The sequence below is a fragment of the Anomalospiza imberbis genome, chromosome 3 (assembly GCF_031753505.1).
Source record: "Anomalospiza imberbis isolate Cuckoo-Finch-1a 21T00152 chromosome 3, ASM3175350v1, whole genome shotgun sequence".
Classification (NCBI taxonomy): Eukaryota; Metazoa; Chordata; class Aves; order Passeriformes; family Viduidae; genus Anomalospiza; species Anomalospiza imberbis.
In genome coordinates, this window is record NC_089683.1 from 67,574,267 (window position 1) to 67,601,975 (window position 27,709).

General features: G+C 39.0%; 1 protein-coding gene across 2 annotated transcripts in view; it reads left to right on the forward strand.

Annotated features, from left to right (window-relative positions):
• Positions 1-27,709, forward strand: part of UST (uronyl 2-sulfotransferase) — a 149,496-nt gene that overhangs the window by 70,536 nt on the left and 51,251 nt on the right. For both annotated transcript variants that reach the window (XM_068184924.1, XM_068184925.1), the window contains exons 3-5: positions 1,314-1,469; positions 9,353-9,432; positions 24,780-24,933. In XM_068184924.1, coding sequence (XP_068041025.1) covers positions 1,314-1,469; positions 9,353-9,432; positions 24,780-24,933 — 390 coding nt within the window. The remainder of the gene's footprint in view (positions 1-1,313; positions 1,470-9,352; positions 9,433-24,779; positions 24,934-27,709) is intronic.

Here is a 27,709-nt window from a genome sequence, read left to right on the forward strand (position 1 = left end):
GGGTTGCCTGACAAAACATTTTGCTTCCCTGATGAAGATCTATTAGCAGTTCAAGCAGTGAAGAAGTACTCTGCACTGAAAAGTGATATATGTCTCATCTGACTGCTTTTATGTTAGAATTCCTTCTGCTGGAAAAACATGAGTGCATCAAGAGCAGGAGTAGCTATATGTTGAGACATGCCATCACTTTGGCCGTTCCTTGGCTGAACACAGGTTGCCTGGAACCCAGGTGCAGACTCTATGTCAGGAAATGTTTTGTGCCATTGTCTTAATAGAAAAAATTTCTTTCCTTTAGTGCTGTATATGCACCACTGTGGGTGAAACTGTGAGCTCCTGACTCTGTTAGCCAACTTAAAGGCTTGGAAACAGTTTCCTCTGGGCCTATATTATCACATGCTCCTACATGCTATTCAGCAAATACTTGTGTAGTGCTATAGTGTGACTCCAGAATTCCTTTTGCTGAAACAATAGCCCATAGACATCATCCAGGAAGAAAATAAGGCTGCATCTGACATACTGTGAGACACTGAATTACTTTTCACTTGTTCTGGCTTCCTGGGGAGGAGAGCAGGGTACAAGAGTTAGTGTGGGCTGGACACCATTCCCAGTAGCCAAGTTGGATGTTGCTGTTCTATTTTGAGATTTAATGAACATTACCTGTACAGAGGTGATCAGATTGTGCCAGTTGACCTCAGGCCCCCTGTGGACCTCTGTTGATTATTCTGCACATAGATTCTTGATTAGTGGCATGATTTGTTCTCTGAGTCTAAAAGATTCATGTTTATATTTGAAATTAAAAGGGTTGATTAATTTTGGCTCTGTGCAACTGGTTGTTATTTGGTTTCTTTTGTTTCTTTTTAAGCTGAAGTTTTGCAATCCAAGCATTCATTCCTCCTGCATTATGTCAGCTTGACTTCAAGTTGCTAAACTGTAGTGCAAATTCACTCCTTTAATTTTTTTTTTATGGGAGATAGTCAACTAAAGATGAGTATTTGCACTGAGATTACAATCAGCAAGATCAAGATCATTACCAACATAATAATAATAATTACCAACACGGTGTTTCTGGAATAGTTGCCAATCTGTTACATTTAACTGCATCTCAAGGGGGAAATCTCACCTTGCCACCTCCCTAAGCCTTGCTGTTTCTCTTCTGAAGAGCTTCTACCTTCTAGAGGAAGTGAATGCTTCTGACCTGAGGCCTAGAAATTCTCCTCTATGTGTCTGTTGGCTTAAGGTAAAAACATGTGATTGAGAGGTACACAGAAACAAAATGTCAATGTACTGATTCCATTTTTTCAACCTTTGTTTAGGTACTTCCTTTCCCCAGTCAGGTGGTCTACAACAGAGTTGGAAAGTGTGGAAGTCGAACTGTGGTTTTGCTTTTAAGAATTTTATCAGAGAAACATGGATTCAACCTGGTTACATCTGACATACATAACAAAACAAGACTGACCAAAAATGAGCAGGTAAGTTAGTCCTGCTTGTCTTCGGTCCTGTTTTCTTATTACGTGTATGAAATGAGAAACAAAGGCATATGCTAGTGGATGATCCTATTGAAAAGATGTATTGCTACTTTGTCCTGAGCAATCATGGGGAATTCATCATTCTTAAAGTGACTTCACTTAATAAGAGAAATGGGTGGCAGAGCCAAGAACAACATGATGTGGCAGCTAACCAAAAAAACTAACTTCCAGTGAGACAGCTCTTGAATTTAGTTAGCATAACAGTTAGACTACCAGCGAGGCAAGAAAGGATAGTACAGTGAAGTGCTAAGGGATCTGGGACATGTGTTAATGTATCTGCAGCCATTTATCCTATAACCCTATTCAGACCTAGCTTGGGTCTTAAACAGAGCGGGAGTAAATAATAGCCAAAAAGGTCCTTTTTGATAACTTTCTTAATTCACTTCTAGTAATCAGTTGCTTCAAAAAGTTGTTTCCCAGGGCCATGTTAACCCATGTTTCTATAAAATGACATGTCCTTGATCCTATCTCAGCTTCTTGCTTATCTGTCTTTTTCATGTTTATTGCACAACCCTCACTGAGGGAAGTGGAAATACCACATGAAACCTCTTTACGCAGACACTCTTTTGCACGTTCCCTTAGAGTTGTAGAAGGAATACTTTTGCAGCTTTATTTCTATGACAGATCCAGTTATTTAAATTTTCTTCTCTTCAGGGTATGCATGTACCCACTGTAAGTATCACTTCTGTTAGTAGACAGATACAAGAAGTGCAGGAAAACCTCAGACTCCAAGCCCACGTCTGTAGTCAGATGCTGCACACAGTGCCCACTGCTGCTATTTTGAGCTGCTGATCAGGTAAAGGCTGCAATTGCTGCCTGTGTCACTTCTAGAAATAGCAGCCTGCAAACCACAAAAGGATGTGTGCAATGATCAAGAAATGGATGTGGGCCTGCCAGTGACATTGTGCTGTGATTGGGGGTCATTTACTTGCAGCCTGTTCATGAGCACAGGTTTGTTGTTTTAGATGCAGCAGTTCATTCCAAATGAAAATTTAGGAGTAGGTATTGCTCCTGCAAATCCCACCTTCCTCCCCTTCAGGGTGTCCATTGGGGTCCCACCACAGCTGGCTGACCTAACACTCCATAAGTCAAGTTCAGCCAGAGGCGGGGTCGAGCTGGGCAGGGCTGCCATGCCAGCCCAAATGCAGCTGCTATGCATGGTTGGGTATGGCACACCAGTGAGGCTGTGGAGGGGGGCAGAGTCCCCTCACTGCCCGTGCTTGTGGCAAAGGAAACGCCAGCTCTGCATCTGCTGCAGCATCCCCGTGTGTATCCTACCGGCAGCACCGCACAGCCTGCGAAGGTTGCAATATGGTCCCATCAGAAAGGAGTCAAACGGACCCGTGCTACAGAGCCTGTCTGCTTAGTTTTATTGCTGGGATATGGGATTTCTGTGAGTAGGACTGCTTTTGTGTTTTGGGCTGTTTGGGTTTCATTTGTATCTTTCATCAATTTTCATTGCTGATTGGGGGACATACCATAAATCCCAAAAATTTTTCAGATGCTAGTAATCACCAGCTTTCACCATGATGAGCTTCTTCCTTTCAGTTCTATTCTTTCTCTGGTAGGTGGATTTTCCTTTGTTAAAACATGATAAAAGATCACTTCTTCAGACTTTTCTGTGCTTTAGTCCAGCATGTGGAGGTTCCAGACAGCCCAGACTTACTTTTGATGCAACCAATACACTGACAGATAATTATCTGCATTACCTTTTGCACTCCCTAAGTGATTAAGTTACTATAAACGGCAAATGTGCTGGAAGTATTGCTAAAGAGCTGATGATTTACTCTATAGATTGCCCTGCCATAACTTGAGTCTATTTTTATTTATGGTTTATTTCCATAGTTACAATAGGCTCATAATTTAATGAGTACTTTTCCTGAAAAGTGCCTTTGATCACTAGAGAAAATGCTTGGAGACAGTAACTATTCTGTTGTTCAGGGCATTTTTAGTTGTCTTCTCATTTTTAAGAGCAGAATATGAAAAAATAAATTATGTTTTCCACCTTTAATGTGGTGTAACAGGAGGAAGTTAAGGCAATGAATGATCTCAGGCTCCAGGCATTGGAACAAGAAAAAAGAGAGCTGGGCTGGCTGTAGGCTTCCAGCATGAGTATGGGCTTCTCACTTGAGATGATAGGTCTCTTTTCCTTCTGTCAGTTTTCTGTCCTGTGTTTGGTTAAAGCCCTGATCCAGCCAAGACTTTTCTGTAAATATTTAGCTTATGCAGTCTGCTGTTGTTAAATAAAGTTAAGCATGTAGGTGTTTTTAATGACTGTGGGGATTGCACATAATTGGAATCCATATTCTCATTGCCTTTTCCAGTCTGCTTCCTACTAAGAAATTTTCCCAAATTATGTGTGTCTGCCAGCAATTAAAAGTGCAGCCTTTGAACATCTGTGGGCATAAGGGAGTGAGTTCTGGAAACAGATGTATTAATATATGGCTTGCCATTTGCTATAATATTTTCAAGTGAATTAAATACAGGAAATAACACATAATATTAACCTAATTGATGTGGCTTTAAAATGCCACTCAAACTGTTGCAAAATGAAGTCTTCCCCTGCCCTGACTTTGTCCTCCACTTCCATTTTATTGCATTCAGGGAATTAAGAATGAGTATGCTTATAGGTATAGAAATGCCCGTCACATACAAGAGTAGTTGGTAGTTTATCCTCAAATTGTTTCCTTCTACCACTCATCATTACAGCTGTGCAGCCAAATTTAAATGTAATTCCAGTTCAATGCACTAAAAATCCATCACTAATTTTTCTTAAATGCTTTTAAAGACAGAAAATTGGTCATACCAGCTTGGGGAGGTGAAGAAATTCTTGAAACCATTCCAAGCTTTTGAGAGCTGAAAATGAAGATCTAGTCTCATTCCTGGGAGTTGTGAGTTGTTTATGGAAATGAGTACTGAGATGAAAGTGATACACCAAAATTCTTGTAGGTACTTGTGCCTCCTGAGCCCTACATGCCTTCAGTAGAGACTGAAAGCAGTGGAAGAACTTAAAGAGCTTGCAGGGAAGATAGATACAGAGATATATTTTTTTTGTCTTTTTTGTGTCAATATTAGCAGAGACCGTAGTGTGATACAGCAGACCGCATGGGAAAATCCCAGTTGCCTCACCATTTTTATACATTTTGACCTCAAATTCTCACACTGAAATACAGCATCCTAAAAAAAAAAAATAGTAACATTTTGGCTGCTGTTTGGGTGAGATTGTTATCTGATGATTTCCTTTTGTTTTCAGTAGAATTTACTTAGTGCAAACCTCAAACAAAGTGGGGCTGCTCTGAGTGGTTAGCACAGGGACTGGACTAGCCATCTCCAGCAGAGAGAAAGGTATCCTATCTCGAAGGCCAGACTTGAGTTTTTGTGCAGGAACAAGGCTGTGGCTAGAGAAAATCCATCCCCATCCAGCCCTCCTGGAGTCACTTCACGGTGCCATCTGCTGGAGTATTTGCAATGCATCAGCCCTTTGCAAGTTAATTTCAATTAACTTGCAAATTCGGGGGGGGGTTTAATTTTTTATTACTATGTTTTGGTTTTTTATTTTTGAACATTGCAAATTAGTGTATTTTTCAGTAATGTTTCACTCAAGCTGCCTAATTCCTGCAGGAGAGCTCTGGGCAGCAGTGAGAGAAAGAGAAGTAGCTCTTTATGGGCCCTAATCCTAGCAGGTACATATGCCTTTAGTATTTCTCCAAATATTTCTACAGATTCTCCCTCCAACAATGGATGTGTTCTGACTCATCTCTTCCCTAACAGAGTTTACCAGGGTTGTTTATCTTCTGCTGCTTGTATCTTTTTATTTCTTTTTGAACTTGGGGTGATATGACCATCTGTACTTGTATGTCATTCTCCTTCATCACTCATTTCATGCAAAAGCACTAATTTTCTTCAGCCCTCATCCTCTGCTCACTGTTGCTCTCTATGGGTCCTCTACATCTTATTTTCTTTCTTGTTTCATCTTACAGAAACAAACATACAAACAAACAAAAAAATCTTAACAACCAGAAACAACCAACCAAAATTATTCTTCTGGCAGACACTGGAGATTTTTCTTTTTGTTGTGTGTTTTTTTTTTTTTTTTTTCTTTAACACAGTCTTAGAAGGAGGGAGGGATCACTATGCCTTTCTGACCAATACATTTGAGTTGTTAGCCTGAAAGCAGTTCAGGACGGCATGATGAGAGAGGGAGAGGCCCATGGGAAATATGGCCACAATTTGCATGTGGCCACGAGCCATTACAGTTATTTATTTTCCCCTCCTGACATCTGTGTGTCGTTTCAGTTAAGCCTGCCTTACCCTTTTGGCAGGGTTTTTAGAAGAATGGATTTTGCTTGTTTGTTCTTATGCACATTGTAGCTTTATCCACATCTGCTTACAAGTCCAGTTGATCATTAAGTGTCTAAATATGAAGGTACTCTAAGTCAAAACAAAATTCTGTTTCTGGTTTGGAGCAAGCTGTTGTCTCAGCTCAACAGACTGAATTTGGTAGCAAGACATCAAAAAAAAACCCAGAGCCAGATGCTGTCCTGCACTGTGTGCATCTTTCCAGCCTCCCTTTGCTCCTGAGGCTGAAATGCCTGTGCTTGTCCAGCAATGTGACACTGACATCAGGTGAAATGGAGTGAGAAACGTGGCAATGCTGTGATGTGAATCTGCTTCCTGATAGCAAATTGATGTCAGCCCTGGGGACAGCTGGGAGCCAATGGAAGCTCATGTGCTGCTTTGCAGCACTCACATATACCCACAGCTAAGTTTGTCTAGCAGTATTCTACTAGAGCTGCCTGTGTTTTTAGATTTAGTGGGATTACTTTGTATGGGTATAATATCTTTATATCTCCATATTTATACTCTAGTAAGGTTTTTTTTTTCATTTATTCCAAAAGGAATTAACGTGATGACCATAGGGGCATGAACAGAGTTTTTATACCAGATCAGCAACTTCCTCCTGCTGTCTTCCTTCCTTACTTCATGCAGATAGAGCAACATAAGTAAAATGCAAAATATAACATCAGGCTTTATACAGTTCTGAGAATTTCACTTCTCCTGTAACTTGCCTCAGTAAAACAAAACCCCAAAACCAAAAAAAGAATCTCTAGCGGGTTGACTACCAGAGAATCCAATTGAGACATCTGATACACGGGCTACATGGTCTTCTATTGTCTGATTCTGCGAGGTGATCAAAGAATATAATTTTTTTGGCAGAGTGAGTTACCAGTTCTAAAGAAATCCCAACATATTGGTGTACTGGTTTGAAAGCAAAACCAGTGAGAGACTCCAAGTCAGAAACACAATTTATTATGAAAAGAAAAAAAATACATGCAATAATTCAAAAGAAAAACTACGGACAGAGTCAGAATACAACCTGACACCCTTTTAGTCAGGGTGTTGGTAGCAGTCCAAATTGGAATGGTTCCAGTCCTCTTGGAGTGGTAGATGTGGTTCTGTTGGAGCAGTGATCCTGTGGAAGGGTGTAGTCTTCCTCTGAAGGTCCTGTAGAAAACCCCAGCTATTCCTCTGGGAATCTAGTGGGAAGGCTGAGTCTGGTGTCTCAAAAACTTGGATGATATCCACTTAGGAATGCTTGGCTCCTCCCTCTGGGCGGAGCATCTCACAATGGGATGATTTAATTCTATCAGTCATGCAGTGACATTCAATAGGCCATTAACAGCAGATATCTCCCTGGAGGGAGGATTGGTTTGTGGAAGAGATAAAGAAAACTGCCCAATTAACAGAAGATAACTGCCACACCTCCAACAGATGGCAAAGTGAATACATATTGCCTTGCAATCTAGGACAATTGGTTTGCTAGGAAAGTCTTTGTCTCTTCAGAGCATGAAGAAACAATACTCAGTTCCTTTGTGCTAAGTATTGCAAAGCTTCCTGGGCTTTCTAATTCTGATCTGGACAAGTTTTGCTCTTCAGGTTTATGATTTTCTCACCCAATGCATTTATATTGTACTGAAGAATCTGTGCAAAGTCCTGTTTTTGTTTGAATCAAGCCTTCCAGACTCCGTATAGATGAATAGCTAAGGAAGGGATGCTATTCCCTTCATGACTATTTCTTTAAATTCTTTGTGTTAATTTTTTATAATTGCACATGTTCTCTCCATATTCTCTTGTTTCTCTTTTCCCTTTATATTGTCTTTCTTTTGGTGATCTCGTCTTACGTTCCATTTCTTTGGGTTTTCAGCCTTTTTTAGATGTAACATGCCTTGCTATACTTTCTCAAATCTAATATGTTGTGATGTATAAGGTCTGTACATAATATACCTTGATGTACTCAAAGTAGTTGGACAGGAAAAGGTCCATCCTGAGAAGATGGACAACCTGAACCATTTGCTTCAGTGGTCATCATACATATATGTGTATAGAATTGTTAAAGACAGAGGGAAAGTAGAGAAAGTGGATAAGTGTGTGCACTTCTTTCTGGCAGTTAAATGGCTGTAGCTTATGTTGGCTTAAGGAAGAAGTCAGGGTATATGCACTGGGAAAAAGTGGAGGATGCAAGATGGATAAGAAGCAGTAAGATGTGACAGATATTATAAAAACCATGACTAAATATCAGTCTACTGAAACTGGACATTAGAAGGGGAAAAAAATTGGCAACTGCTGTCTCTTAAATGTGGTTTGGTATTTGCTATGGCATGGGCAGAATTTTTTACCATGCTCTTTTTGCTGCTAGAAACTCCACACATGCCAGTTACTTTATTTTGACCACACAACAGGCTGGACTATATGATTTTGCTTATTTTATCTATGTCAACTATAGCATTCAAGTATTAAGAAATACATTTTTTGATTACTGTCTCCTCACATAGATTAATATGATTCAAATCAGAACATGTAGTTCATAGGCTTACCTCTTTTTTTTTTCCATTATATGAATTGCTTTCTACTACCCAGTTTGTAAAATCAATAAACCTGTCATTTCAAGTGTATTTCTGTTCAGTTCCATAACACAGCCTGCATTTGAACACAGAACAGAAAATTGGAAAATAAATCTTAGGAAATTATTAAGAAGGAAGTAAAACTAACTGAAACATTGACTCTCTAGCATGATGCTTCACTAGACATTTCCAGTTTCCTGTAAATCATATCTAGAGCTCAGCTTACACAAAATAGATGATCATATCTATGGTGTTGTTTACATTTTTCTATCTTAATGGTCTGAAAACTCCAATTATTTAGTTATTTTTTTAAAAAATTAACATTATGTGAATGGGCCTGAACTAGAATTTAGCATCATCTTTCTAAAAGTGCCGATTTAGTTTGTGCTCCAAATTTGTTGTAATAGGAAAAGGAATTGCAAGTCCTGATTTCTATATTTAAACAAGCAAATCAGTTGGTGTCTTGACTGTGTTGGCAGTGTTTATTGTTACACAAAAATGACCATTGGTTCAGCTCCCGCTTTCTGTTACAGTTTCAGACGTAGCATTTTTGGCAGTGGGGTGAATAGATTTAGTAACTTCAGAGGGTAGCTGCCATTTGGAAGGCTATTGCAGATTTAGAAAGAGTTTAGTTCCTTTAGTTTATGACTTTGTTTAAAGTGATACCCACTTCTAGGAAGTATTTTGGAAGTACATGAGCTCCATGGTAGCAGAATGGTGTCTGCAGCTCAACCTTTCTTGCTTAGACATAAAATATTCATCATGGTATCTTGGTGACAGTGCTTGGGAGGGATAGTGGGGAAAGAGGTTCTGAGTAATTCAGACTTGAAAATTATATCATCATCTGTTGTTTGAAAGTTTTATGTTTGTCTCAAATTGTGCATTGATGTAACGTGGAAAATTTGATTTGTTAATTCTTTTTAGATGGAGTTGATTAAAAACATAAGCACTGCTGAGCAGCCCTATTTATTCACTAGACATGTTCATTTCCTCAACTTTTCAAGGTAAGGCATTTTTTTGATCAGAAATCTTTTTCATTGATTTCTATTAATTGTAATACATAAAACTTTTTCCCTCTTTTACTGATAAACAATACAATGCACTTTTTTCCCCTTCCTTCAGGCACTAGAATTCACATTCCAAAGTTGTTGTTTTTTCCCCCCACACTCACTTTTCTGTAGCATAATTATGTACAGTATGTTTGTGAAAAGCCAGCATGCTATTATATGCTTTTGCCTCTTGCAATGATTGTGATTTACAATGTTTCCAGTCAACATGCAAGAGATGGTAACCTCGGTCTTTAAACTGTGCACTTGTGTTTTAAAAGTGGCAGAACACTTCTGTTAGCATTTCATCTGTGTATAGCCAGACACTAAAAGGATATTGAAGACTGCGCTGAGTTCATTAATTTTGTGCCTGGAATGGCTCTTCACCAATATAACCAATTTAATTTTGTTCTGACAAAATAGTCCCTATTCCACAGGCTATGGAAGTATTTTTAAACCATGCAAACAGATTACACTCTGTATCATGGGAGTGCTGTTTCTTCTGGAAGATATTTAAAAGTATGCAGCAAGACTCTAGGGACTTTTATAGCACGGAATGTGAGGAAAATTGAATTAGGATGAAACTTCTAAAGAATTTTTGGAAGGATTTGAATGAGTGATGCCAGTTAGCATTTAGTAAGAGGTTAAAGCTGACTGCAAATGGTTATTGCCCAGGCTGTAAATTTAATCTGGAAATTATATTCAGGAACCATGCTATCTGTGCCACCAGATTGGATTCCTTGCATGTAGATTTTAAAAAATTCTGTAAAATTATGATCATACTGCAGATCTTTGCCAAAGCTTGCCTAAATACACAGCATGGTACATTTTGTTTGCATGGTAATGTGAGTGCATGGCTTCAGGCTTCTGTAGACAGTATAGTAAGAAATTATAAAATTGGGGGCAGGGTGTGTTTATTTTTGTTTTCTTGGAAAATAAAATATTTTGAGCAATTGGAAATTCACTTGATATAGAACTTAACTATGGCCATGATTTTATATATGGAAACAAGAGAAGTTAAACAAAATTTTGATCTTCTGTGTTCTCTCTTCTGATTCCTTGAGAGTTCCATTTGTATTACCATTAAAAAATAAAAATCATTAGGACTTAACACTTTTGGTAATTATCTTTTTCCTCTTCCAAACTGGTAGATAAAAGAGTAGCCTCATGTGAGGGTCAAAGGGATGTTTCCTGATTAAACTGATTTTACAGAGATGGTACTCAACATTAGGTATGAGAGAAAAAGATCAACAGTCTTAACCTCTTGCTCCTCCCTATGGATCCCATTTTCTGTACCTATGGTACATCCTTGCTACTAAGGTATCACGTTTCTTCTGTAGTGTATACATGATGTATCTAGAATGTATTTACCTTTTTCTTACAGTACAAATCTGTGAAAATACAAAACAGTTACATATGATGTGTAGAATTATTTGTGGATTCTCTTTTGGCTCTTCGTTGCAAACCTGAAAACATACCTTTTGTTTTATTGAGAGTATCCTTGGTTTAACTAGTAGGTGTCAAATAGTGAAAAGGCTGATGAATCTTCTAGATCAGACAGCATTGAATTGCAGCAACATTGTGTACTAGTGTTCAGCATTTCTTAGTGCTTTCTGATAAATTAAACATTTTTAGTTTCAAAATTTATTAGCAGTGTTATACTTAACTGAAGTAGCAGGTTTTATATTTTCTTGGTTATTTAATTCTAGGGGTTTTTTAAACTGATTTCATTAGGAAATTGATTGTCAAATATTGTGTTTAGAGAAATTTCAGGATGTGATTTAAATACACATTATAAACATTACAATATTATGAAAGTGTTCTAGTTTGCTTGATTTCTTTAAGCTATTTATTTATACCTTCTTATCTGCAGTGGTTAGCTGGACTCAGATTGCCTGTGCTTGAGTGTTTTCAAGATGTGTAGGGTTTGCATTAAGCCATTTAGAGCATATCACCAAGGTACTAGAGAAGCAGAGAAAATGTAAGCAGAGTCAGGAAAAAGGTGAATCTGATTTGCTTTGGCTTAAAATAGAGATGTAGAGTCATTTAGGGTGGAAAAGATCCTTAAGATCATCAAGTCCAACGGTTAACACAGCACTGCCACATCTGCCACTAATCCATGTCCCTGAGTGCCACAGCTACATGTCTTGTAAACACCTCCGGGTATGGGGACTCTATCACTCTCCTAGACAGCCTGTCCTAATACCTGACAACCTTTTCCATGAAAAAAAATTTTCTGAACATCCATTCTAAACCTCCCTGGTGCAACTTGAGGCTGTTTCCTCCTGCCTGGTCACTTGTTACATGGCTAACAAGTAACAACTCCCACCTGGCTACAAACCTCCTGTCAGATAGTTGTAGAGAGCAGTAAGATTTTCCATGAACCTCCTTTTCTCCAGGTTAAAGAACCCAGCTCCCTCAGCCATTTCTCCTGTGACTTATTGTCTAGACCCTTCACCAGCTCTGTTGCCCTTCACCAGGCACAGTCCAGCACCTCAGTGTCCTTCTTGTAGTGAGGGGCCGAAAACTGAACTGAGGTGTGGCCTCACCTGTGCTGAACAGAGGGGAGGATCACAGCCCTTGTCCAGCTGGCCACACTATTGCTGATCCAGGCCAGGATGCTACTGGCCTTGGCCCCCTGGGCACACACTGGTTCATGTTTGGCAGCTGTTGACGCGCACCCCCAGGTCCTTTTCTACCAAGCAGCTTTCCAGCCACTCTGCCTCCAGCCTGTAGCGCTGCTTGGGGTTGTTGTGACACAAGTGCAGGACCCAGCACCAGGCCTTGCTGAGCCATATACAATTGCCCATCAATCCAGCCTGCCCAGAGCCCTCTGCAGAGCCTTCCTACCCTCCAGCAGATCAACTCTCCTGCCTAACTTGGTGTTGTCTGAGGGTGCACTTGATCCCCTCATCCAGATCATTATTAAAGCTGTTAAACAGAACGGCCCCATACTGAGCCCTGGGTTACACCACGTGTGACTGGCTGCCAGCTGGATGTAACTCCATTCACCACCATTCCTGAGCTCAGCTGTCCAGATTTTCACCCAGCAAACTGTGCACCCATCCAAGCCATGAGCAGCCAGTTTGTCTGGGAGAATGCTGGAGGAAACTGTCACAGGCTTTACTGAAGTCCGTGCAGACAACATCCACAGCCTTGCCCTCATCCACTGAGCAGGTCGTCTTGTTGCAGGAGTAGGTCGGGTTGGCTAAGCGGGACCCGCCTTTCACAAACCCAAGGTGGCTGGGCCTCGTCCCCTGGTTGTTGTGTGTGTGCCCTGTGATGGCACACGGGATCATCTGTTCTACAACCTTCCCTGGCCCTGATGTCAAGCAGGCTGACAGGCCTGTGCTTCCCTGGATTCTCCTTCCAGCCCTTCTTGTAGATGGGCCTCATGTTTGCTGACTTCCAATAACAGGGACCTCCCCACTTATCCAGTACTGTTGGTAAGTGATAGAAAGGGGCTTCCTGAGCCCTTCTGCCATCTCCTTCTGTCCCCTTGGGTGGATCTCATCTGGCCCAATAGACCTGTGTGTAGCTAACTGGTGCAGCTGCTCACTCACCATTTCCTCTTGAATTAAGGGGACTTCTTTCTGCTCCCTGTCTCTGTCTTCCAGCTTCAGGGTACCCCCAAAATAACTTTTTTTTTAAAACCTGAAGCAAAGAAGGCATTAAACACCTTAGCCTTTCCCTCATCCTTTTTGGTGCTTCTCAGCTTCCGAAACAGTAGTACAAAACAATAAACTTGTTGGGTTTTTTTAACATTTCTGATGTGAATAGCAGCAATGACAAATCAGTCGTATTTTCTGCCTTTGTGCCCTGTGTACCTGCTTATAAACCTGTCAGCACTTAAAGCTCTCTGATTATTCAGAAAAGTATTTACTTACGATTGTTTCCAAGTGAAAACAAAAAAAAAAAAAAAAGGCTATATCTTCTTTCCAGAATAAATCTCCAGTGGAAGTGAGCTAAGCCTTCAGTGGTGAGTTTGAGTACATGCATGTTTCTGAAGCACCATTGAAGCACCATTAGTTTTGCTGAACAAAGTTCTAAAACCTTGAAAATCTCATCCTGGCCTGAATGCTTGCCAAGGCAAATTTCCCCTTGTTCTTGAACAGTTTTTTAAGAGTGCCTGTAGGTTCAGCTAAGTAAATTAATCCCCCTTAATCCCCCTTTACTGCATCTTCATCTTCTGATTCAGTATTATCTTTTCTCAATCTGAAGTAGTGCAAAGAGGCAGACAGAAAGATAAATATTAAAAAGAAACATGAAAGCAAATCTTATGTGAATTTTTACAGACATAACTCTACATAGTTCCAGCTTCAAATAGAAGATAAAAAAATTGTCAAACTGGATTGTTCTTCTTTCATGTTAGTGAATTTCTACATAGCCCTTGTGACAGAGAAAGCTTTTATTCATAGTGTTTTGCAGCTTCTGTTCCCAGTCTATCCAGTGCAGTGATGAATAGTTTTAGGAGATGACCCCGTGGTTCTGGAGGGTGGCTGCTCCATCCAGTCCATTTCAAGACTGTTTTTTTTTTTTGTAGAAAGTGGTGCTGGTTTTTTTGAGTTTGGGGATTTTTATTGTCTTTTTCTGTTTTGAAGTTTATATACTAATGTTGCTGGGAAAAACACCCAAAGTGTTAATTAGGAGCAAATACTAAATAATGTCTCTAAGCAGGTAAAGATTTATATGTTGATATATTTGCTGAGATTCCAGGTGTTGCTGGTAGATCCAGGCAGTACAGTGTTGGAGTGCAGAAGCTGTGAAGAAGCAGAATAACCTGCAGAGAGATAAAAAGCTATTTCAGAATAGCTGCAATTTGTTCACTTTGCATTACCATAAGTGCCTGTTGTCATCTACTTAGTCCAAGAAAAAATTAAACAGGAAGAAGCTTCAAATTTGTGGAAAAGCCCCCCTTGATTTCTCAGTAGTCTGCTGAATTAACTGTTAACAGTCACTGGGCAGTGACTCAAGACACTTGGTAAGTGCTCCAAGTGTCACAGATTTCAGAGAAGTGGGAAGAACATTTGTAGGAATGCAGAGGCGAGTGGCAAAGCCATGGTTTTGGGTAAGGATGAGTCAGAGATGTGGAGAATTGCACAACATCTGTTTTGGTCACAGGAAAGGCAGCATGTCTCTCTCCAACATCAAACTGTGATCTTCCAGGCATGCACTTACAGACCCCAGTTTGGGCAGAGCAGGGAGCTTGGGCATTCCTTCCTGTCTTGGGGTAAGTGAATGGTGCAGGTGAGTGTGTGAAAATCTAATGACACGCCTCTCTCAGTGACTGGTGAGTTTTGCTTGTTTGAAGGCTGGCTGATCAGGGCAGGGTAAAGTCAGAGAAGGGTGAAGCATTAAAACAACCACCTAGAAAATGAAACAGGCTTTTTCACGTCTCACTAAAGCTGTAAATTTTTTACTTTCTGCAGTAGTTATAGGCCACTGAAGAATTAACTCCTTTAAAATTTCCTATAATGTGCTAAGAAGATGCAGAGATAAAGCACCAATTCTACTTAATTTTACAGTTTAATTAGCCCTTGTAATTCACTTCAGTATATCTTACTTGTTCAGAGTCAGAATGAATTATCACCCAGCACTGCTGAGTCAGGAGTCATCCTTTCTGTGCTGTCAGGCTGTTGCCCTCTTCTTCCTTTCAGCTGCAGTTTTTAATATCTTAAGTGTGTATTTAGCATGTATGCATGTGCTTGAGGGAGGGGACAACACTTCACTTGTGGCATGAGTTTCTAAAGAAATGAGAGCCATGGAGCAGTTTCAGGTGTCCTGCCTGTCTTTCCATCCTCTCCCCTCCTGAATTGCTAAATAATTTCTGAACATGTTGGCCACTTTGAAACCACATTGAGTAGGTCACCAGACTTCTGAGACAGCCACACTGCGGGTACATCTGCTGAAGGGAAAGCCATGCAAAACAGAGCTGGTGGACTTTCTGCTGGGCCACAGCCCGCAGTCACCTCCCTGTGCCCTGCTTGGATGCCAGCCCCTGCTCTGTTGTGTCCTTGCTCAATGTGAGAGGTGTGGGGAGACAGGTTTGGGAGAGGAGAGAAAGGTCTGTTGGGTCTTCTGCTTGGGAGGGAGCTTGCCTTTAGTCCCTAGAATCAACATAAGAAATATTTCCAGTTTTCTGTTTTTCATTAGCAGAGTTCATGTGTAAAGTTCTTGTTTTTCTTGAAACAAGCCTTTTTTGGTAGACAGTCTGTATCAGCATTGCTGATTTTTTTATTACTTTTTTGCACAGATAAAATGGCCAGCACCAACTAATAAAAGTGAATAAATTGAGCTGCTGTAGCAGCAGACAGTGTCACATGCAGCAGTGCTGATCAGGTTGGCAATTTTCCATCAATTCTGACCTGAATACTGACCTATGGGTAGCAATAAATCACATGTTATATGAAGGCAGGGATGGACAGAGAAATTTGGTCTGGATAAGCCCAGAAGGAAACTTGATTTCTGAATGTTGCTGAGCTTTTTTTGTTAGTCATTGGTTCTATGTTTTTTCTCATGCAGAAGAAGTTCTAAAAATTGTAGTTTAACACAGCACTTTGATGTTACACCATTCCCTTGTTCTTGCAAAATATGTCTATAGCTAACAAACAAAAAGGAGGTAAATTTGGATTAATTAACTTTGTCATGTGAATAAGCTTCGTGTCTGAAAGCTGAAGCACGCTCCGTGCTGGCAGCTTGTTTGGAAGCCTTGCATGTTAGCTTGTTGATAATTTGGAAGGGCTGGATGATACATTTGCAATATTTTTTTTGGCAAATAAACATCTTGCTTTGCAATGACTTAACCTATATATGTATATCTTTGGTCCGTTGATTTGGAAATAGAATTTCACTTTTTTGTAGACTGACTGGAGGTCAGTAAAACCAGAGTGATTCTGTGATGCTGTTTTCATTGTGTTAGAGTCATGCGATTTTTGTCTCAACACCCAGATTTTTTAGTAATTTGAGGATTATTGTTTTTCTTTTCTTTGGAAAAAGTAATGCCACACAGCTTGTTCATGTTTTATGTCTATTATGTCTGTTAACCATGCTGCACTAGCATTTGAAAAGAGTGTGTTGGGCAAATGCATGGAGCTGGCATAACAAGATGCTAAATGTCCAGGACAATTTGAATGCAAACTCAGGTATACTTTGTACAAAGAACAGTAGTTGGGTCAGCTTGCACTGACTCTATACAGTTCAGCTGTGGGAGGGATTGGGCTCTTTGAATGCCTCCTTGAATCAACATCTTGAAACAATGATTGGAGCCTAAGATTGTATTAAACTAATTTTATGTTGTGGGATTTTTTTTCTCCTTTTGAAAAAAAATAGACACTTAGGGAAATGTCATTAAAAATATGGTAGCAAAAAAAAAAATTGCCCTCTGGGTAAGCCGTTAAAAGTAGGGAAATGTCAGCTAAACTCATGTGCATGGCCTTAACACTGTGTCTTTATGTGTGTTCATTATAATCTGTACTTTTTGCTAACACATCATGAAACACTCTCTACCATCATGTGAGGTCTGCCTTGTAAAGTACACATTTCATGAATGGCCACATGGTGCTGTAATCCCTCCTACATATTTTTTTTTCCTTTTTTCTACTACCTTTTTTTAATTATGTGAGTGAGTAATGATGCTTTTTAACTGTGGTTTGATGGAAGGCTAAGCACAAATCTAATGCGAAGTTTGACCTTTATGTGATCTAAGCAGGGTTTTTTGGGCATTTATTTTTTTTAAAAAGCATTGCTTTGTGGTGAATTTTTCCATACATTTTAAGATCATTTAGTTTAGAATTTATTCCCCGAGTTTTCCTGTGTTCTTTGCATAATGGAATTTTTATATTTCATTGAGCTCATAACATGATATTCTCAGAATAGAGATTGTTGCTTGAAATCTAGTTACTGGTCAGGCATAACTCGTCAATTATCCTGTTTTTACTGTTGTTCAGCTTCCATGCTCACATTCACACTGCAGATTACCAATTTGAGAGTAACTTGCTTTAAGAAGGATGATGAATAGTCCAGAGGGGTCCAAAAGAGAATAAGAGGAATGATCAGAAATTTAAAAAAATTACCTAAAATCACAGGAAAAGAAAAGCAAATAGAGAAGACACGAAAAGAGGGGACTGTCATAATACTTCTGTTTTTTTTTTTTTCTTTTATTTAAAAGATTCTGCAGATATAAAGGCACTGTGCAGTTCTTAATGAGTAATGATAACACAAGTGGTGGACTGGAATTGTATCAAGTTCTAGATCAGACATTTAGGAAAAGGTTAGAACAACACGGACAGCAAAGCAAATACAGAATAGAAAATACTTCAGGATTTTGAAGCTGGTAGTGGCAGTTGCATAGCTGATCCTGCCTTCAGACAAAAATATGGATGGTGACAGTTCTGAGTAATTTTGAAGCTTTTTAACCGTTAATAAATAAGTTTAAACCTGAAACTTCCATCTTTCAGGAAGGAAATGTAAGTCTTGATTCTAAATCACCAGTAATAGAGAATCTGCTGCACTTGATAAATTCTTTCAATAGTGAATTGTTCTCCCAGATAGTAAATTATGAGTTATTTTTACTCCTAATTTTTCAGAAAAGTCCAATTGACTCCTTTTCCTTAGATCTCAGAGCACATTTGTCCACTATGTAAAGACTCATCAAATTTTTCTCCTGTGTACTTTCATCTATAATTTCTTACACACTGTCATGCAGTCAACTCTCAGCCTTCTCTGTATTTTTTCCTTCTCATTCTCTTTGCAACCTGGAGGCTTTTAATTTTTTTCCATCATTTTTGTGCTGCTGCACTGCACTTAGTTCATGTTTTTCTGAAAATGGAGTCTGTGAATAATCATATGAGTGCTGTGTCAGGCCTTTGCTCCTCTCTCCTCCTGCTTCTTAGAAAAAGGTAAACTAGGATTATTATTCTAGCCTGTAAGGTTTCCCACACTGCTGATAATATGTGGAAGTATGTATGTCCTTGCCAGAACTACTCCTTCCCTGTGAATATGCTCTGCTTCAGGTTCTAGATGCTTTGGGTTTCATTTGCCATACTACAGCGCAAAATGTTTTCTTATGTCTTTCTTGCCTGGTGGCTCAAGTGGCTCTTTACCAGCAAACCACTCCCTTCAATATTCCCTCCTTTTGCATCTTTGTTTTCTGAAAATATTATCACTTTGCACATAGCTTCTGAATCACAGATTATCACATTAAACTGTGTAGGTTCAAAGCCTCAAGCAGAGTGACGTCCACAGTCCCTCTCTGACGGCAGATTTTCACATCTGTGACAGGGCAGCCATGTTATAACTTTTACTTACATTGATTTTTATATTTTATAGATTGCATACATGATATATTCTGCTGAGTTACAGTGGTTTACATTTTTGTTACACACAGTTCACTGTATTTCAGTTTCCATGTGGACATTCCTAACATTGACTTGCTCTCTGCAACAGCCATTTCCACAGGATGGCTGGAGTCTCCCATACTCCCTTTGATAAATGTATTCATGCAGGAAGTTGAATATGCAATGCTGAGTACATTGCAGCATCCTTTGCATAATAACCTTCCTAAGAAGTTGAGCCCCAAGATTTTATGCTAATGTAACTACCTCAGCCAAATCTGTGGTCTCATTCAATTTTGAAAGTACATCTTTTCTACCTATCATGTTTGTTGATTTAATACTTTCCAAAGAGCTGTATCAGCTATTCTACTATTTGCAGGAAATTTATTGTATTACTTTGTAATTAGTTTTCCTATTCTTCTGTATAATGCACAACATTTGCATTTCTGAATTACAGTGAAACATTAATCAGTGAAACATATTCCAGAGAGATCCTGAGCCAGACCTCTGGAATAAAGTCTTCAATACAGAGAATCTGGAATTAGGTGATTTTAATTAATGCGCAGTTTAGCTGCTGTTAGTCTTTCATGGAGAGTTAGTGTTTACTCTCTCACTTGATTCCAGCTGTAACTTTGCATTACATAAACGAAAACATAATTAGTATTTCTTTTACTTGGGAGCTGTGCAGAATACTTATCCATGTTGGTGCTGTTCATTGTGAATTTATATATTAAACTTCTTTGATATCCTCAGGAGAATGAAAAGTATAGAGTAGAAAAAAGACCTTAATTGTCTAGCATGCATAAATGACTGACAAAATGCAGACTAAAATATTCTGGGAGATTTACAGGATAGAGAAATACAAGGCTTTACAGTGTTGTCTTTTAGCCATTCACTGGTCTGAGGCAGCTTACCAAACAATTCCTAGAGGACTTGGTTGTAATTTTACAGTGATGTGACCCAGACACATCACTTCAGAAACTGAAATTTCTACTATTGAAATCTCAGGTCCAGAAAGGGCAATTGATGAGGAGTGTGCACTATTTTAACGTTAACCTTGAAGCACTGGGCATTTTGCATCTCTGCACACACATCTTATTGAAGGGCAGGCCAGTCAAAGATAAAGTTTTAAAATGATAATACTTATTTCATAAAATCATAGCTCTGTTAAGGTTGGAAAAGACTGCCAAGGTCATCAAGTCCAACTGTTAACTTACACTGCCAAGTCCACCACTAAACCACGTCCCTAAGTGCTGCATCTACATGTTTTTTGAATGCTTCCAGGGATGATAATTACATCACCTCTCTGCATTGCATGTTTTGTGTCTGGGATAAACTAGAGAGCGATAACAAAAAAGCAGACTGGCATAACTTTTAGTTCAGCTTGCTGGGGAGAGGCAGCCTAGTCAGTACTCTGGAAGAAAGGAAAAAGGCCTCATGAAGCCAGAGTTTTTAACTGAAATCTGCTCTACATAGTTCTTGTACCAGTTCAGCTATGCCAGTAGTATTATGACTGAAATAACCATGTAGGTGACATAGGTGCATCAGTAGAGAAATGCCCTGTATCAACTCTCCCCCAGTTCTAAAGAAAAGGTTGAAAACATGACCACAGCATGAGGGTGAAGGTTACAAGAGAAGCACTACAGGCAAGAGCAGGAAGATAAACTCTTGATTATGGAGTCTGGCAGTACCATGTACTCCCGGGTAGGCAGTATCTCAGCCTGTTCCTCTTTGCAGCTCATCCTTGAGGAGATTCACTAGAGCATCCCAGAAGTGCCTGGTGCTTTGTGTGCAGGGGATTGCTTTGCCACAAGTTTATGCTGATGTAAGATGTTATAAAAACTAATATTTCAAAATAACTTTTTCAGAAGATATATGTTGAGGTAACTGCATCTTATTTAAGTATTAAAAAGGTGAAGGTTCTATCTTAGTGCTTTTACATGACCTCCCTGTGAAGCTGTGCTGCAGGGCAGGTAATGGGGCTCTAACATAATTGATGAGTAAAGATGGCTGGGCAATTGTACTCTCAGTGTGTGATTCTCAGTTGTATGGCACTGGAAAAGGAAATTGTGCTTCCTTTATAAGAAGGACACAATATGCCTGTTCCTATTATTATGATGTGGCTGTTGGTTCTTGTTTTTTGCCATTATATTGAATTTCTAGCAACCACCCTTCTTGTTTAAGGAGAAACAGTGTATGTTAAAAGAGTAAGAGGCAGACAAAGTTTTTACAGAGAATAGGATGGGAGTCATCTTTTCCTTGCCTTTCCTTCACCCTTTGCCTGCAAGGGTGAAGAAACCATCTTCTGCTTGTGGGAAGAGTTTTGTATTAAATGCAAAGTCAGCAGCCTTCTGAAGTGAAATGAAAAATAATAGGAGCTAAGACAGCCTCCATTTTAAAGCCAAGCAAATCACTTTTGTTGATTTTCCCCCAGCTTGCAAGAGGTTTGTAAATGGTTTTAAATGAAGATTTTCGTCACATAAATAATAAAATTGGAATTCATCAGAAATGTGAGAGGGCAAGCTCACATACTTCTCAAGCTTTATTTTTTTTATTTTTCTTTTATTAAAAAAGACATAGGGGAATATATTATTAATGAAGCTAAATATCATTGATTGAGCTTGCAAATGTTTTTTTTTTGATGAGGACTCCAAAAATATACCTTCAACAACAGATCACTTAAAACTAATGGGATTTACTAGTACATATAAAATAAATCAGGAGACATTAAGTCCAGGAAGAATGTTGTGGGGGGTTGGTGTATCCATTTGCAATGTTCTGGTGGAGTGATGGTATCCTGGCCCACTCTTCCCAGTTGTGCCGATGTGCTGCTGGAGATGAGAATATTTGTGCTACTTCATAATGTGGGATCCAATCATAGTCCCGCTCAGAGAAGGTAAGTCTGCTACTCAGGCCTGGAAAATATGATCGTGTCCATTTTGAATCCTTCCCAATAGGAGTTTGAGTGCAAATAAGGTGATGTGACGTATAATGAGAGCACATATCTATTTTTTTGCAAGAGCACTTTCATGTGGGTGTTGTTAATCTGAAAAGTTTCACTTGGGAGAGCATTTAGTATGTTGTGATTGATAGGTATCTAAAAATATGCAGAACATACTTGAACAAGTGGAGCATTGATTTGCCCTTTTCTTCTTTAAATAGCTTAAGGTACTTGATTTTTTTTTAACCATTAGGATTTTTTATGCTTTGTGAGTGCTGCTTAGCTTCCATAAATGACTCTGAGTACTGTATTTTCAAAAAAATGTACATTTGAATAAGGACCAGAACAGACTTGATTTTTCTAATAATTCCTTGCTTGTTGCCTGGTGGAGCAACCTGCAGCTGGATGTATAGCAGCTGGTTACATTGGGCAGAAAATCAGAAATATGAGCTGTCCTGTGTTAGGGGAGGTGGGGAGCACGCACAGTCTGCATTGTGGAAATGGAAGTTCCTCTGTAGCATTTGTGAAAGAGTGACCTCCTATCTCAGCTGTCCTCTTGGGATGATTGATCTTGTGTGAGCTCTTTTCTCAGGAGTTTTGGTCCTGAATTTACTGTTCTCATGTTCAGAAACATGACCTTTCCAGCAAAAGGATGGGCTCTGGCAATATGATTGGAGGTTATGGTCTGGGGTTGGTTATGCAATCTCACCCCTCCTTTTACTTCAGAAAAGACAATATGCATTGAAAATTTCTATCAAGACAGCTATTAGCAGTCTGATTTTCATTTTTCACTCTTCTGATGAGTGATTTAGGTTTAACATCCTCTATGGAACCTGGGGAAGGATCTCTCCTCTCTTGCTTCTATAAATCTTGTGATTTTTTTGTCTTTATCTTAAGACATCTTGCTGCTGTCATAATTTCTTACTCTCTACTGTTTCCCCTTTTCTTTGCCCTCCTCCACTCACCTCTGTCTTTTGATTATTATCTGCATCAAGTGGCAGGAAGATAATGTATTCAGTAATTTAGATGCAATCCAGTCTTTCCAGCAATTTCACTTGAAAAGTTTAGTTTTCAAAACTACCAGGCCAAAGCATCCACTCAAAGTTTTCTGAGTAAATATTGTCAAAGCTTTATGCCCACATTGTCCTGTGGTATTTGCAGGAATGCTTTTTTTTTTTTTTTTAATGTAGGTTTTATTTCTGTATAAAGATAAAAAGCAGCAAAGATAAGCTTAGAGAAGAATCCAGGGTACTAAATTCAGAATATTTCACTTGCACATCCATGTCCAAACTGGGTTGTGCACTCATCAGGAAGCAAGGAGCATATGCCTTTTTAATGGGATTGTTTTAAAATTTTATGCTGTCTGCAGTTTCAAATTATGGCAGTGATCCTGCAACACTAAGGTCAATGAGATTACTGATAGGCATAGTTACTCATGAGACAAGCCTTTGTAGGCTGTATTTAGGAGTCTGGGGAATCAAGCAGAAGAAAAATCAGGTTTAAACTCTATGAGATTTTTCTCTTGTGTTTTACTAGAAATCATAATTTTAAACAATTTTACTGCCTCTTCAATATTTATGAGAAGCTCTGATCTTTTATTATACAAATTCAATTATTATACAAATTCAATTATTCATTGCCTCAAAAGATGAGGAGAAACCGAGGGTTTTTTTAATTTAAAGGGTGTTTTCAGTTTTCTTTCTTTAATTTAGTATTTTACATTTTAGAAGAAATTACATAACTTGTGACTCAGAAAATCATCAGAATAGTTTTTAAGTACTTAAATATGGCTATGTCCCAAGCTCCCAAAAATAAAGTATAAGCTAGTGCTTAAGTGAGAATTGTTCACTTAAATTGGGGAAACAGAAGAAAGAAGCATAATCAATGTTCTTAGATGAGGAAAATTCCAAGTTGAATTTATCCTATGAACTTCTCAGTCCAGGAGGGTTTTATTTTATTCTTTGTCTCACAGAATTTCTAGTCCATAAGTCTGTTCCATGAATGTCCATTTTTAAATTTTGACCATGGAACAGCGTAAGCAGCTTCCCCTTTTTTTTCCAGTTAGGTTTGCCCTCCTGATGCTGTGTGTTGATCTAAAATATGCAGTCAGTATTTTAACATTCTGAAAATACAGTATAGTCACAAACCTTCCCAAGCTTCTTCTTCCTCCTTTTCTCTTTTGGTATCCCAGCTATTGAACTGAAGATGTTTGTCACTTAGCACCAGGAGGAGACATACAAGAGGGTAAAGTCAAAGTGGTGAAGTTGCTCTGGTTTATCTTCTCATTTCTAAGTTGCAGATATCTATGCCACAATTTGCTTATGAGCAAGCCTGGTCACAGCTGGTATTACCCTTTTCCTTGGACTTGCATGTACTTGAGATTGATACTTAATTTCATGCATAATCATGAAATAACCTCAAAACCATCCAGTGGTGCAGACTGGGATGAGGGGTTGAGGTTCTGCACAAGTTACAGCAAATAAAAAGTTGGAAATACCATTCATAGCTATCAGTTCATCCAGAGGAAGCTTTTGGAAAAAAGGTTTCAAAGTAAGCTGAAAATCCTTTGCACAGTACTACACTTACTGTACAGGCAAAGGTGATCCAAGGCTGCCTTACAGCAGTTACTGTTGGGCGGTGCCTGTTCTAACATGACTGCCCAGATAAGAAGTGTGTTAAGATAAAATGCTCATTCTCTGATTCATCTGCAGAAGGTTCTTAATCTGAAAACAGGAAGGAGAAAACTCAAGAAGCAAAACTGTTGATACAGTGTAAAGAATGGTTTTCAGCTAAAATGTTTGTAGTATGCATATAGCTTAATGTGACTCCATATTTACTGTTCACCCTAAAAAGATCTTACATGCATTTACAAAGGTTTAGCAGCTAGTTGTAAGATTCTCAGTTTCACTCCTCACCTTGTTAAAGCTCTGGATTTCTGTAGGAAGTAATTTGAAAGCATTCAGATGAGAGATAATAGATACAAGTCTGTGTGGAACCTTGTGATGAGATTCACCCATTTTTCTTCCCACCAGGTTTGGAGGAGACCAGCCTGTGTACATCAATATTATTAGAGATCCTGTCAACCGATTCCTATCCAATTATTTTTTTCGACGTTTTGGAGACTGGAGAGGAGAACAGAATCACATGATCCGTACCCCCAACATGAGGCAGGAGGAAAGATACCTGGTATGTTTAAATAAAACAGTTTGATTACCAATTTCCCATCATTGTTCTGTAGTGCTGTTATTCAAACTGGATGTGGGAAAAGTGGGAGACAGGCATCTTCCATCTTGTGTTTTTCCTTGTGTCTTTTCTTGCCTGGTCTTTAGTTTTGCTCAGCTTTACTGTGTAGAGTGTTGCCGATGAATTCAGTTTGATCTTGAATAAGCTGACAGCAAGTTCCAGAATTCCACCACTGAATTACGGTCCTTACACTGAGTTGGATTTGCACTGCATAGTAATATAATAATTCTGCATATGTTTATCACTGTGAATGTTCAGACAGATTTTTAAGTTCAGACTATGTCTGTAACTCTGCAGCCTCAGAAGAAAATTGATAAACAGAGCAATTCAGGGAGCCCGTGTCTCTAATGTTTTTGTTGCTAAGTTGTTTGTAATGTTCTTTACACCAGGGCTCTAATCTCAGTTCTTGCTTTGGTTTTGTTGCCTTTTGTCTTTTTTGGGTTAAGATGATGGCAATAATGCTGAATAAGCTATTCATAATAAGTTTTAAATTTGTATGACTGTCGTAACACCTGCCAGCTTTTGTTGCATACCAAGGTCCCGTGGCAGTAGGTGTTGAATGCTAAATAAGAAAGTGAGAAGCTAGGAAGGTGGCTAGTTTGGTTTATGTTGATCACTTTGCATGTACACAGACACTTCTCAAAAAAGGCAAAATGGTGGAATTACTTCTTGCTCTCTGTCTAATGGAGATCCAGTTGCATTGGACTCAGCCTTCAGGCATACTTGAACAGCAGAGGGTTCAGTGAAACAGCAGTGACAGGACAGCTTGATGGTCTGCTGTGAGATGTTGCAGACCAGACATAATGTCAAAACAAGATATGTCTGTGGCTTTTGGAGGAGAAAGAGAGAATGTTTTTGTGAAGTCTTGAAGAGGCAGTAGAGTACAAGATGTGTGATGAGCCATAGAGAACACAGCTCTGAACAGCTGCCACACAACACCTTTCATCCCTAGCTGAAGTTAGATGAATCCAAGGAAGGCTGTTCTTTTCCCATGTTACAGAGCTGTTTAAATTTCGTTTGTCTTCTGGTTTTGGTCATGCAGAGCCCTGTGAACAGACAAGCTTGTACATTACAAGTAATTAAAGGGGGAGGTATCAGTGTAACTGTCTAATAGCCTTAAATTTAATGGCATGTCCTATACAGGCGTAAACTGTGAAGGGTTTTTATTTGCTATGTGCCTGTAGATCCCAAAGAGGTCCCTCTGTCGGCTGAGTGGGTCTTGACCTCCTGGTGTGCAAAGCTAGAAAGTTTTGCATATTGTGTGCATGGACTTCTGCTTCATCATCTCTGAATGGGACAAGAGGGTTGAGGAAATTATTGATGGGTGGGGTTTTTTACTACAACTTTATAACACTACTACCTTTTCCTTTTTTGAAATGTTAAAAGCAAGTGGTAGAGCCTGTACTTTACTTTGAGTGCCTTCTCATTTGGAGTGCAGTGATTGGTATCTCTTATGACTGACTCTGTAAAACCTGGTATTATTTCAGTACTGACTGTGCAGCTTAAGACATTATATATATAGCCAATGAAATTTTACTTCAAGCAGAACTGAAACAAATAGATCGAATTCATATTGTCTTGGTTTAAAAACTAATAGAAATTACCTTGCATTTTCATTGGTGTTGGTGTGTTCTTTAATAAGTATATGCATGCATGTATATGCAGATATCTATGCACAGATCAGTACAAAAGCTATAATGAAAAAGAAATAACAAGTGTCTGACTGAGGTCAGTAATCATTTTGTTCAAAAGGCAGTTTGTTGATCTAAGGCAACGTTAGCATCCTTAATAAAAACTATTTTTGCATTTTCATTTTGATTTTTCTCTGTTGGTAAGTCAGTGTTAGAATCCTGGAAACATTTTTGGAACCTGTTTTCCATCCTTCCTTGGCAGACTTTGGCAGTTACTGCCACTGCTCAAAGAGAGTGACAGTAACATATAGGTCACATGCCAGTGAAATGAATTGTCATGAAAGCCACTCATTCTGAATGTTCAGCATTTTTAACACTTGAGCTATCCAACCACATCATATATTGCATGTCTGCATTTTAATCTTTTCTTCAGTGGTGCAAGAAAATCAGCTGGCATATTTCTTAAAATTCAGGTATTGGGGATTTTGGAATCATAGCTTCAAAAATCTGCAAAATCAATTGTCAGATCTAGCTGTGAAGAAAGTAAGCAGCTGGTTTTACCTCTGAGCACGAGCCAATATGCCACTTCAGCACAGGACTGATGGGTGGCCTCATTGCAGGTCTCATAACTTTTGCAGTTCTTCCCTAATATTCTTTCAAATGCAAAACTCACCATGAAACTTTATTCTTTTTTTATGGGGGACAATTTAAGGATAAACTTAGATTTAGCATATTAAATAGTTTCAACATTGATCACAATATTAAACCTAAGTTGTTTGGGATGAGGTGTGCCTGACCATGAGCAGATACATGAAAGCAGGGGGAAGATATGAGCTTTTGCTTTTCTTCTTCCATCAGCCAGGAAAATATACAAACTGCTAATTGATCTGTGACACTGAGCTCTTTGCTGGAGTACTTGATGTTTTGTGATAGCAGTTATAGACTTACAAAATGTACTGGAGAAGATTTAAATATTGCTTTTCTGTTTTACCAGAAGAGATGGGTTTGCAGGCAAAAGATATGTATCTGGAAACTGGGTCTTAGAGACTAATTGTACTTTTATCAGCCATGATGTCCTTGGCTTCCTA